A 12,419-nucleotide genomic window follows, 5' to 3' on the forward strand; every position below is an offset into this window, starting at 1 on the left:
TTTGAAAGTAGAATATAGAGTTGGAAGAAATTCTGCAAAGCATTTTTTCCTGATGCACTAACAACCATGCTAGCACCTTACCCTAAATAATAATTCTGACTTTGGAACAGGGTTAGCAATTTTAGGGAGAGGGATTAGTTAGTCACATTGGCCCCAATGCTCAACTGGCACTTACTTTATCGACCTTGAAAGGATGAGAAAATGCTGCTAAGTATTTTGTTCAACTTGCTAACAATTCTCCTAGCTTGCTGCCTTAATAATAATTTCAAATTTTGGCACAATGCCAGCAATTTTACAGGGTGGGAATTAGTTGATTACAATCAGTCCCGATACACAACTGGTATTTATTTCATCAACCCTGAAATGATGAAAGGCAAAGTCAACCTTGGCAAGATTTGAACTCAGAATGTAAAGAACTGGAAGAAATGCCACTAAGCATTTCATCTGATGCGCTAATGATTCTGTCAGTTCACTGCCTTAATAATAATAATAATCCTTCCTCCTAAAAGCACAAGGCTTGAAATTTAGTGGGATGGGACTAGTTGATTACATTGACCCCTGAGTTTCACTGGTACTTAATTTATCAACTCTGAAAGGATAAAAGGCAAAGTTGACCTTGCTGGAATTTTAACTGAGAATGTAGCAGCGGGCAAAATACTGCTAAGCATTTTGTCCAGCATACTAACAATTCTGCCAGCTCACTGGTTTAATAATAATAATAATAATCCTTTCTACTAAAGGCACAAGGGCTGAAATTTGTGGGGAGGGGACTAGTCAATTACAGTGACCCCAGTGTTTCACTGGTACTTAAATTATCAACTCTGAAAGAGTGAAAGGCAAAGGTTGACATCAGATTTGAACTAGATATAATGTAGCATTCAGCAAACAATCTGCCTGCTTTTATCAACTCTAGCTATTTTTTCTAACAATGAAAAAGAAAAAAATCTGCTTATTGTAGAAATGAACACACTGGACTGCCATAGGGACTAGCTGAATGAAATGTGCTTGAGTTTGTTAAACCTAACTCTTCAGCAGCTATCACTGAAGTAAAAATAGGGGTAAAATAGCAGATTTCTTAAATTTTCAAGTAAATGAAGAAAGCAATCAAATAAAGAAGTTGATAAAATGGATTTAATAAAGAAAATTTTTGCATTTCCTTTGAAATGCAGTTGAAGAATTTTTATTTTTCAAGTAAATGAATAAGCTTTAAAAAATTAGATAAAAAGCACAAAATCTCTTGTATAAGATTTGAATATTCCAATATCATTTTTTTTAGCAAAACATGGAATGGACTGCATTACCATCCTGGTACTTAATTTGTATACAGCCAAGGATCATCTATTGTTTTTTTCCCACCTTGAAATAAAAGAAAATTCTAATTTTGTTTTCCTCACAAGCTATGTAAATTTGAGCAATAGTCTAATTTATGTTATTCATAATAAATTAATAAATTTATGTTCATTATTAACCCCTGGACTTTAATGTCTCAAGTGCTAAGACTCATAGGGTTGGTTACCTGATTTCCTTGGCATGTAAGTAACTGAGGTCACAACATTTCCTGAGAACGAGACACCAGCCTGTCACAGTAAACAAAATTAAGAAAGCTAATTGATTCATCAGAATAATTATTATATAAATATAATAAGAGCAAAACAATATAATTTTCAACAAAAAAATGCTTTTGATTGTGATCAAAACTGCTGTATTACATAAAAGCTACACTGAAGCTATAATTTCAATTTTCATTTTTTAAATTTATTTATGAGTCATGTAAAGAACTTATAATTTTAACAACCAGTTCACAACACTTCCTAGGTATTTCATACAAGTTTCATTTCTTCTTGATTGGTTTTGTTATATATATATATATATATATATATATATATATATATATACTTGGCTAATGTGAGTATGGCAGCTCTAGTCATACATTTATTGGTTAGTAAAATAAAAAACAAAAAAGAATTCTTCTTGCAAATTGAAATGTTATTTAATTTTGTGCAGAAATATATTTGATAAGTAAGTCAATTACATGCTTCCTTGAGAGACAAATACATCAACACTACTGCTTTGGCTTTGATAAGTTATCAATTTTCAGTAGGTTTTGTGAATTATCTTTGCACCAAAATAATAACTTTAACCCTTTAACATTCAAATTGGCCATATCTGGCCCAAATATTCATACCTCCCTACAATGTCTTTCTAAAAATAAACAGTCACATCATTGTAATCTTGAAGCTTTGAGATAATTCTTGGTTATTTTGAAGCAATATGAATAAATAAGCATTATATGAGGAGGTGCTGAAAAGTCCCTGGCTTTGGGTAAAAGAAAATACAGGAGGATCAGTTAATTATGATTTTGTTCAACATCTTCTCCTCTCAGATTCACACACTTACTGCAGCGGCCCTTCAGTTTTTCTAAGCCCGGTAAAAGAATTCAGAAGTTTGGTCTCCGATCAGGCCTTTCATAATACCCTTAAAGCCAAGAACTTTGCAGTGCCCCCTCATATTTGACAGACCAACCTTCATGCGAAAGAGTTAAGATTTATTATCATGTATGATATAAATATATATATAAAAAAAACAAACAGAAAAGAAGTGCTGTAATCTCTTCTCAATGCATTACTGGCATTTACTTTGTTGATCTCAGTGTGATGAAAAGCTAAGTCATTCACAACAGAAGTTTGAATACAATGCAGTCATACTTCATCAAACATAGTAAAAACATCTTCAAGTGGAGATATTCTTTTGCTTCTTGTCATTACTATTTGCACAATGGACTTACTGATCACAGTTAAAATAACATTATTAAATCAACATAATTGTCATCTGAAGTACAATGATCGACTTGGTGCCTTTAATGGAAGCCTTTGCCTGCTTCTTAGCACTGACTGACCCATGCTCAACTGCTGTTTGCATGGAACCCTTCCATATTTTGGTCTTCGAAGATTTCAGTAAAAAAAGAAAAAAACATGATTTAAGAAAATATTTATAGAGTCAGCTCATCTGGGATCAATCTTTAATTTTCACTAGTGTGATATAACCCTGAAAAAAAAAAACAACAGAAAAATATAAAATCAATTTATGTTGAATAGGTATTTAGCCCCTTATTTTAAAGAAGGGAGAAGTAGAATATATGGTTTTCATACCTTTTACAAAAGCTTAGATGTGGACTTTATACATAATATATTGAAAAAAAGCATTGGTGTATTTTAATAAGAATCTTTCTATGGTACAGCAGAGCTGAAAACCGAACAGTTCATCCTGTTAACTAGTTTAACCATTAACCTTTTATTTGTTTCAGTCATTGTACTGTAGTTTTGTCAAACAAATTGACTTCAGTACTTATAGTAAATCTTGTACTTATTCTATCAGTCTCTTTTTGCCAAACTGCTAAGTCATGGGGACATGCACAAACCAACACCAATTGTCAAACAGCAATGGGGGGACAAATAGACGACAGTTTTCATCAACCAAATTCATTTACAAAGCATTGGTTGTCCTAGGGCTATAGTAAAAGACATGTGACCAAGATGCCGCACTATTGGACTGAACCTGAAACCATACTGCTGCAAACTGAGCTTCTTAACTACACAACCATGCCTGCACCTATGCTGAGGCTTTCCAAATCTCAGATGGACTTTTATTCACATGTTGATATAAAATTATATTTAAGACCATGCTCAACTGAATATTTGAGTGTTGTACACTTATTTTTAACAAACTTATTATAGCCTTTAAAAAAAAAAAAGGGCAAAATAGCTAGTTGTATACATGTACAGGGTGCAGGGCTGCACCAATAACCAGCTGGTGGACGATCTGCCTGGGGTTAAACTAGTAGTAACATGGAACTGCCACTTTGATGTGGCGATTAATTTTACTTGAAAAAAAAAAAGTTATTAACAATTCTCAAATAATTGCATTGTTGTGAAATTAGATGTGTAGCAGTAAAATTGAATCTTGTTCTATATAATAAGCTCTTTACATTCTAGAGACATAAAAATTGAACTTAGAATTTGTTAATGTAAAAAAACTGCAGAACATTTATCCAGCATCTAATTTAAGGAAAATTAATTTTCCTAAAATTTCATTTCAAAATTGGAAAAATATTTTGGAGCTTATGTAACATGTTTTTTATGAATCCTGAGAACAAAAGTGGCATTAACTACATTTCACTTTATGTAAAGATGCCTATTTTCTTTAATATATACTAAAGCACAAACCCATCACTTCTCATGCTTTATTATGCTACAGAAAAGTCATATGATCAAATACTCACTGAACTTGCAGTTTCTAGTTTAAGAATAACCAATGATAAATTTTCTTGCAAAGCATTTCCAGGAAGTTCTTTGAAACTTTCTGAAACAAGACAAAACAGAATCTAAATATTTCTTATGATATAATGGACAGCCTTGAAACAAAACTTTTCATGGGATGAATTGAAAATAAAAACAGTCTTTCTCATAATTATTCTTTTTATTGTAATAAACTTACCTGGTATTTTGAAGGCTCTAGCCATTGGAGAAAGCCTCCAAATAACGTCAGGTGATAATCTGATAAACTGAAAATTAACTTCAGCAATGTTACCAACATCAACTAAAAAAACTTCTGCAAATTCACTAGAAATTATTTTCAAAATATAGCCTCTGGAATGGAAAAGAAAAAAAAAATTATCAAAAGTTTGATTTGAATTTATGGTTTGAAATGTTAATTAGTGAAGTAATATTTGAAGAAATATTTATATCATACATTCAAATGTTATTTAATTTTGTGTAGAAATATATTTGATAAGTGAGTCAATCACATGCTTCCTTGGGAGACAAAATACATCAACACTACTGCATTGGATTTTGATAAGTTATCAGTTCTCAAAACTGATAAACTGTTACATAGTTGTTATATTACTTCTGCTAAGGTTGTGGCCATTGTGGTATGATTGGATCCATGTAAAGCAATTGGACCTGATGTTATTCCAGTCATTGTTTTTTAGAAGTGCTCTCCTGAGTTGTCTTCTGTCTTATCTAGGCTCTTTTGAAAGTGTATCTCAGAATCTTGTTTGCCTTCTTTATGGAAATTCCCAACTGTTGTTCCTGTCTTTAAGAACTGTGGTGATTGATCTAATCCTCATAATTATAGACCAATTAGTCTACTACCAATCACCAATAAGGTTTTTGAGTCCTTGATTAATGACTCTCTTGTAAAATATCTTGACTCAAATCGTTTATTCTCCTACACTCAATATGATTTCCATGCTAGACAGTCTACTGCTGATCTTCTCACTATTATATCCAAGCAGGTTTATCGTGCCTTGAATGTATCTGGTCAAGCTAGGGTAGTTGCTCTTGATATCTCTAAGGCATTTGATAGGGTTTTGTATGCTGGACTTCTATGGAAGCTCCAATCTTTTGGTGTGTCAAGTTTCATGCTGAACATCATCTCGTCTTTCCTTTATGACCATAAGAAGTTTTCAGTAGGTTTTGTGAATGAAATGAAAACCACCCTTCTTATCAAGCAAGCTTGATAGGATTGATGGCTTTTGTTGACAATGACCTAGCCAAGTGACAGAATGTGCTGGGTTACATGTTAATGGTAGCAGTAAGAGTGACACACACACACCTATCAAAAGGATGTGTTACGATACTATTCCACATATACAAAACAGCCATACCAACAATCCAACATACCTCCATCATCAGCTGCCACAACGGATATCATTATAGTTTTGACACCTGGGCAATATCATTCAATCCAGCAGTGTCAACAGCATCAAAAGAAGTGTTGTTTGGGAACAAACATACAATCCCCCCCAAAAACACACAAACAAACAACTTTCAAATATATTTACCCTATATACAACAGTATTCAATCTAAATATAGGCAGGATTAAACACTAATTTTAAAATTAAACTACAACAAGAAATATGTATAATTGTATTGGTATTAATAGTAAACCTACAATAACTAAATTATATACTAAATAGCGACCAATCTTTAAGTCCATACAAATAATAATCCCACCAGTCTTCCATAGTTACTACTATAATATATATATATATATATATATATATATATATATATATTATTGCTATTATGCAAAAGTGTTGTAAATCCAAAATGTTGCTTTTTCAGAAAATGTAGAAATAGTTTCACCATTCCATAGTAAAACCATTGTATTACACTTTGACAATCTCCATATCTTGGCATCTGGAGATATGATAGTTTGACCAAAAGAACCGATTATTGCAAGCAAAAATAAATATCGACAAAAACGCATTTGGCCAAATTTAGACATAACAGCAATGATATATATATCATCATCATCATTGTTTAACATCCACTTGCCATGCTAGCATGGGTTGGACGGTTTGACTGAGGACTAGCGAGCCAGATGGCTGTATCAGGCTCTAATCTGATCTGGCAGAGTTTCTACAGCTGGATGCCCTTCCTAACGCCAACCACTACGAGAGTGTAGTGGGAGCTTTTTACGTACCACCAGCACACACACACACACACATATATATACATATATACACATGCACATACTCTACTAGCACTAAGAGTGACACATGCACACACACACACACACATATCTACCAAACTGAGGGTGAGTGAGAGATCGAAGTAATGACAGTGATAGAATGTTGCCACTACATCTTTTGCTTGACTTTGTGAAATCAAGCATTCTCCTTTCATGAGAAACTGTTCAATAATATATGAATTTTAATATGGCTGTAAGAAAATAATCATTCAACTACTTTCTGAAATGACTGAATAGAGAAAACTTAAATGATCAATGCCCATGAGTAGTCTCGGTTACAAGCGTACAAGGTGAAAGATTGAACTAATATTCATAATTTTCTTTCCATTTTGCAATAAACTTACTCTTATGATGAAACTTTTATATTTTTGAAAGTGGTAACTTGATGTCTTAAACAACTGTTTTGAGAAATATATATGTATGTGTCTGTCTATGTACAGAGGGAGATAAGAAGAGAGTTAGGGAAGTTGCAAACCAAACTGGAAGTTATGTTACATACAAATTTCACAAAAATTATAATAATGATTATATCTGTTAGCAAACTGGGACAGATTGAAACAGAAAGGAGCCACGTTTAACTGTCAGGACTTGAACTAGCCTTTTGCTTAGCTGGCGATCACTTTATAAAAATTACACTTTAGAATACCTACCACACAAATTGGGTGCCATAAATTGATTTTCTATCATAAGAAAATCAGTTAGTTAACTACAGTGAGGCACCTTGTTATGTAGAACATTAGTATCATAATCTATCTTGCTAGCACTAAGTAACTAACCGACTATCTTGAGGGGATAAAGTAGTTAAGAATAGGAGGAAAAAAACAGATTTATAGTACTTAATATAAGAAGTACAATTAGTATGTGTTCTGTAGTATAGTCAGTAATGTGGTTGGATGGCAAACAACAGATGTGCACTTAGAAACCTGCCCTGAGCCTGGTGCACTTTTTAGTCTCAAATTAATACTTTGTTATTGTCCTCAATTCCATGCTCATATGGGATATAAAATTCGTCACAATTTCAGTCAGTTCTTATTCAGATTTACTACCCTCCTACATATGTTGAGAATCTGACTTCCACAAACATTCCATTTTTGGCATTGTTTCTGTGACTTTTGTTAGGAACTACTTTGTAGAGAGTGTCTAATAATGTCTAATAACATTTGAAAATATTTAACCACTTATAAGGTGGTGAGATGGTAGAATTGTAAGCACACGGAGCAAAATGCTTAGTGGCATTTTGTCCGTCTGCATGTTCTGAGTTCCAATTCTGCTGAGGTTGACTTTGCCTTTCATCCTTTCGAGGTCAATAAAATAAGTATCAGTTGAACATTGGGGTCCATGTAATCGACTTACCCCCTCCCCTGAACTTGGTCTTGTGCCAAAATTTGAAACCAATATTTAACCACTTATCAAAACCTTTATTATTTAATCTCTATTTCAGTTTGGTAGATTATATAAAATAAAAATTAAATTTACCGAAACCATTTCCTATCACACATAGCAACACATCTTCCAACAGATTTTGTCTTCTTCCAGCTAAAAGCTGTTTCTTGTAAACATTTGTGAATGGACATGAATTCTTTACATCTTCCATTCTGAAAATACCAATGTTTCATCAATTTAAGGCCTAAGAGATTACCAATTGTATGAAATAAAATGGAAGCAAAAGACAGATTCTTAAAAACATAATTATGTGATAATGTAAGTGTACTGTAGCTAGGATAGAAAAATAGACAATGCTATAGTAGATTGTCAATGCCAGCATGTAACAGTTACAGCTTGGGTGATAACTTTTTTCATATTTTGGAATTTTCAGAAAATTTTTATGAATTTGTATTCTACACATGGGAATACAAATGACTATGAAAAAAAAGAATTTTTTTTTATTTTATGAAATCAAGAGACAAGGAGGGTAAATAGTTCCTTAGACGGCCAACCTTGTGAGTGAAATTTGTTAGATGGAAACTAAATGGGAGCTAATGTATGTTTGTATGAATGGAATTGCCTCCAGAATGTCATTCACAGACACCCTAATGGACCCAGAGAAAATGAGGCCCTTCAGCTCTTTAGCTGCTCGTCTAAGAGAAGATAACTCCATGCAAATCCTGCATCCTGAGAAGTACTGGGCTTGTATATATTGCACCAGACCAATAACAAGTTTGAAGGAAGAGAGAGCAGGAATGGCTCTTCAAGAAATATGCCCAGTATTCATCGTGCAAGTTGATCAGTAAACAAAGACACCAGCTCCAACACCACCACACTTACTTTATGAGTCTAGTGACAACAGGAAGACAGATAGAGGATGTCTTCGGCTTTGACTCTATACACAGGTAGCCATAAGGTTGGGATATTTCTGTATCTTGCTGAATCTTCATTTGTTGAAGTAGTAAGAGAGTCCACAATGCATGTATAATGTGTGTACGTGTGTGTGTTGTTTCTGCATGTCTTCACACTGGTACCATTTGAATGAAAATGGAAAACACTTATTTACATCTCTTGTGAACACAAATCTTGCAGCTTGGCAATTACAATAGTTTCGACATGTGAAATGCAGTGGAATCAAAATAATTTATGTGAAAAGTAAGGGTTAGCAACAGGAAGAAATATATTTAAATTTGTAAGAAACAGAAATAAATTTATTTCTCAAATGTGTGATAATGCTATAAAATAGCGTGATCAGGATAAAATATCCATATAATGCAGAAAAATACGTTGCCGGCCAGCCATGAGATTCGAACTCACATCTGTGATTACATGTCAAGTGTTTTACCATTAAACTAAACTGCCCAGTAACGAATTCTTCTGCAATTTTAGAACTTATAAATATAGCTTCATAAGATGCTAACGATAAATTCAACTTTTACGATGAAAGTAAACAAACAAAGTTTGTCTTTAGAAGCGTTGACGGCTGTGGTGTGTGCGTACGAGTAGATGTAATCGCCTTACCTCGGTTTTCCTTTCCTCGACTGTGAGTCCGTCTTGCGGTATCCGATCCTTGAAGCTTGCCCCGACCCAAAGTACACCAGGAATAGCAGCTGCTTCTCCCAAACCTTTCCAAACCTAGACCGTCGCTTAACACGTCTTGTCCTGACCACAGCCCCGTTCGAAAAAGGCACGAATGCCGATCGAGGCTCCCTCTGTCCTTTTTCCCCTTCCGGTCAGCCTCCCCAGACACTGACGTCATACCACACACCACCCTGATCTTAAAGTTCACGTTCACCCCTACTTCAATTTGAAGTCCGCCATCCAACCGGGCGGGCGCCCTACACGTCGAGATCTTCTCAAGCTAGGTGGCTCGTTTCCATCGCACTCTTCATCCGACGAAGTGGCTATCCTGCACAGATCCAGCACGTGACGCGGCATTCCATCCACAGAGACATTGTTTCTGGAATTGACCACTGTCACTGTTCCCCTGCCCCATTGTGATGTGCAGCGTGCCTTCGGCAGCTTGACCCAAACTTCCTCCCCTACTTTCACGCCGGCGGGTCCCTTCTCTTCCTCGCAGAACTCCGGCGTCTTACAGGGATGCCTCCATTCATATTTGAACACCACTCTGTGCGGCACAGACTCTTCCGCTTGTCCGGATCGGGGAGACATATTGTACCAGTAGACCGCTTCCAAGGGCGAAATGTGCCCCCTTTTAGCCATGGCCTTGATCGTCCAATGGTGCCTCTCAACGATTCCGTTGCCACTCGGTCTATACGCCGCTCTAAATAATCGTCGCACCTTCCACCGGTCAAGCATCTCTCCCAACGCTTCCGAACGAAACGCCGCCATTAGCAGTTCTTCCACAGGACCCCTCTCCAAGAATATCCCGTTCAGAATGCGGGCAATCTCATCGGCAATGCCTGTCCTCAGCTCCCTCCAAATGGCCAGCCGGCCCGGCCCGCAGTCGACCATGCTGAGATACATTTCCTGACGGTAGTGCATCACATCCACAGCCAGTCTCCTCCAGTTGCACTCTACTGAGAGGTTCCCCTGCTCATGCCCACCCGGGGCGGGGTCAATGGACTGGCATCTGTCACATTTCGCGACCACTTTCTTAACGTTTCTCCTAGTGACATCAACATCAACCATTTTCGCCAGATACAGGGTCCTATCCACCCCCAAGTGGTGCATAGCATGTAGCTCCTTCAGTTCGGAGTCACCCAGCCGAACGCTGCTGCTATCCCTTTCCTTGCTTCCTCCGGTTCCTCCAGCCACGCCTTTTTCACCCTGGTCAGTGCGTCCGCCCTGTTTCTTTCTGAAGGCACGAAAACCACGTTCAGCTAGAGTCCAAACTCGGCGATCAGCTCTCCCAGAACTCCTAGGCGGCGTTTCACCAACATCTCCGCGGCACCTTTCGTCCGGACTCTCTTCTCGCTGGTAATTACTGTTCCTACCTAGCCGACCATGGTGGCCGAATCCGTCCGGATCTCGATCGAGCGCAGTCCCCATCTCAAGGCCAAGTTCACCCCTTTCAGCACCGCATCTAGTTCGGCGACATTGATGTGGTTGAAGTCATCCGCTTTCCGTAGCCAGGCCGCATCCTCCACCTCAGCACCTTCGATCTCCAACACAACCCCTATCGCTATACTGCTAGCATCACACCAAACCGTCCCGCACTCCGTCTTGGGCACATATCAGTTTCCTCTGACCGGGTCTTCCGCTCTCGTTCTCTCCAGGATTTCCCGCATCATCGCCACCGTCGCCTCTCCTACCTTGTCACTCCAACTCTCCCCCTCCGCTCGTCTCTTGATGTAACTACATGCAATGCGCAACCAACCAGCGATCGGATAGTGTCCGATCAACTTCCCACAAACCGAGAACAACTCTCTCCTGCTGACGCTAGAACTCAGCTCTGGGATCTCGTTTCCTCTCCGGAACACCAGCTCGCCCGATCTGTCTTTTTGTAGCTTCAGCCCCAGCGCAGCTCCCCCCACCATCGACTCAGGTGGATTCGCAATCAGCCCGAACCTCTCCAGGTGTCTCACTACCTTGGTGGCTGGCACTACAGTCTCGTCAACCAAAATGTCGTCGATGTAGGAACTGGTGGCCTTCCTTATTCTCTCCTCTTTCCCTAGGACGGACTTGAGCACCATCGCCATAATTTTCGGAGCAGAATTCAGCCCGAAACCCAGCCTGGCTAAACAGTACGTCCGGCCCTTGTACCACACCAGCTGGTATCGCCACAGCTTGTCACTCATACAGAGCTGCAAATATGCTGACTTCAAGTCAACGATCGTCGCTGCCTTGGTTGACTGTCTCCACACACGTAACGTCTCACCGCAAACGTCTGTTGCCTCGCCTCCCGTGTGGCACGATATATGGTCGTTCAGGTCCCTAAAGTCCAGCACCGGTCTGACTTTTCCTTTCGTCGGCTGCACCACCGCCATCAGAGGCAGCACTCCACTCACCACCTCCTCTTTCCACGGGACAAGGACTCCTTCCTTGATCCATCTCTCTACCTCCTCGTTGAACTCGACGCCGGCGTGACCTTTCAACGTATGCTGGTAGCAGCTCACCCTGTTCTTTAGTAGTGGGGGCTCGTCCTTCCATCGCCACTCTATCGTCCACCTCCGACCATCAAACGCCGCCTGAAAATCTTTGTCTTCGATGGTGTAAGCGGCGCTGTCCTCAACGGGGCTCTGCTCTCCCTGGCGGTCCTGACTCACGGCGCACGATGCCCCCACGCTTCCGAACGTGACCTCATCTCCTGCAATCCTAACGCCACCAAGACGGTTGATGGCGTCCATCCCCAACACGACATCAACCCCGTCTATCACATAATCGATCACGATCATCCGTAGCCTCAGTGCTGCGCTCGGTAACGCTATCTCCAGACTGGAGCTGCCCCTGCAACGGATCTCTCTACAGTCGACCGCTCGGACGCTACTCGTCC

At 38.6% G+C, this 12,419-nt stretch overlaps 1 protein-coding gene across 1 annotated transcript in view; it reads right to left on the bottom strand.

The window, feature by feature from the left end:
- Positions 1 to 1,678: 1,678 nt before the first annotated feature.
- Positions 1,679 to 12,419, bottom strand: part of LOC106871557 (uncharacterized) — a 46,536-nt gene continuing 35,795 nt past the window's right edge. Inside the window, exons 10-13 of the mRNA XM_089354116.1 lie at positions 8,015 to 8,133; positions 4,495 to 4,646; positions 4,280 to 4,359; positions 1,679 to 3,045 (exon numbers count right to left, since the gene is read on the bottom strand). Of these exons, the coding sequence (XP_089210242.1) occupies positions 3,013 to 3,045; positions 4,280 to 4,359; positions 4,495 to 4,646; positions 8,015 to 8,133 (384 nt within the window). The 3' untranslated portion in view covers positions 1,679 to 3,012. The remainder of the gene's footprint in view (positions 3,046 to 4,279; positions 4,360 to 4,494; positions 4,647 to 8,014; positions 8,134 to 12,419) is intronic.

Source organism: Octopus bimaculoides, chromosome 6, assembly GCF_046866305.1.
Source record: "Octopus bimaculoides isolate indiv1 chromosome 6, ASM4686630v1, whole genome shotgun sequence".
Taxonomy (NCBI): Eukaryota; Metazoa; Mollusca; class Cephalopoda; order Octopoda; family Octopodidae; genus Octopus; species Octopus bimaculoides.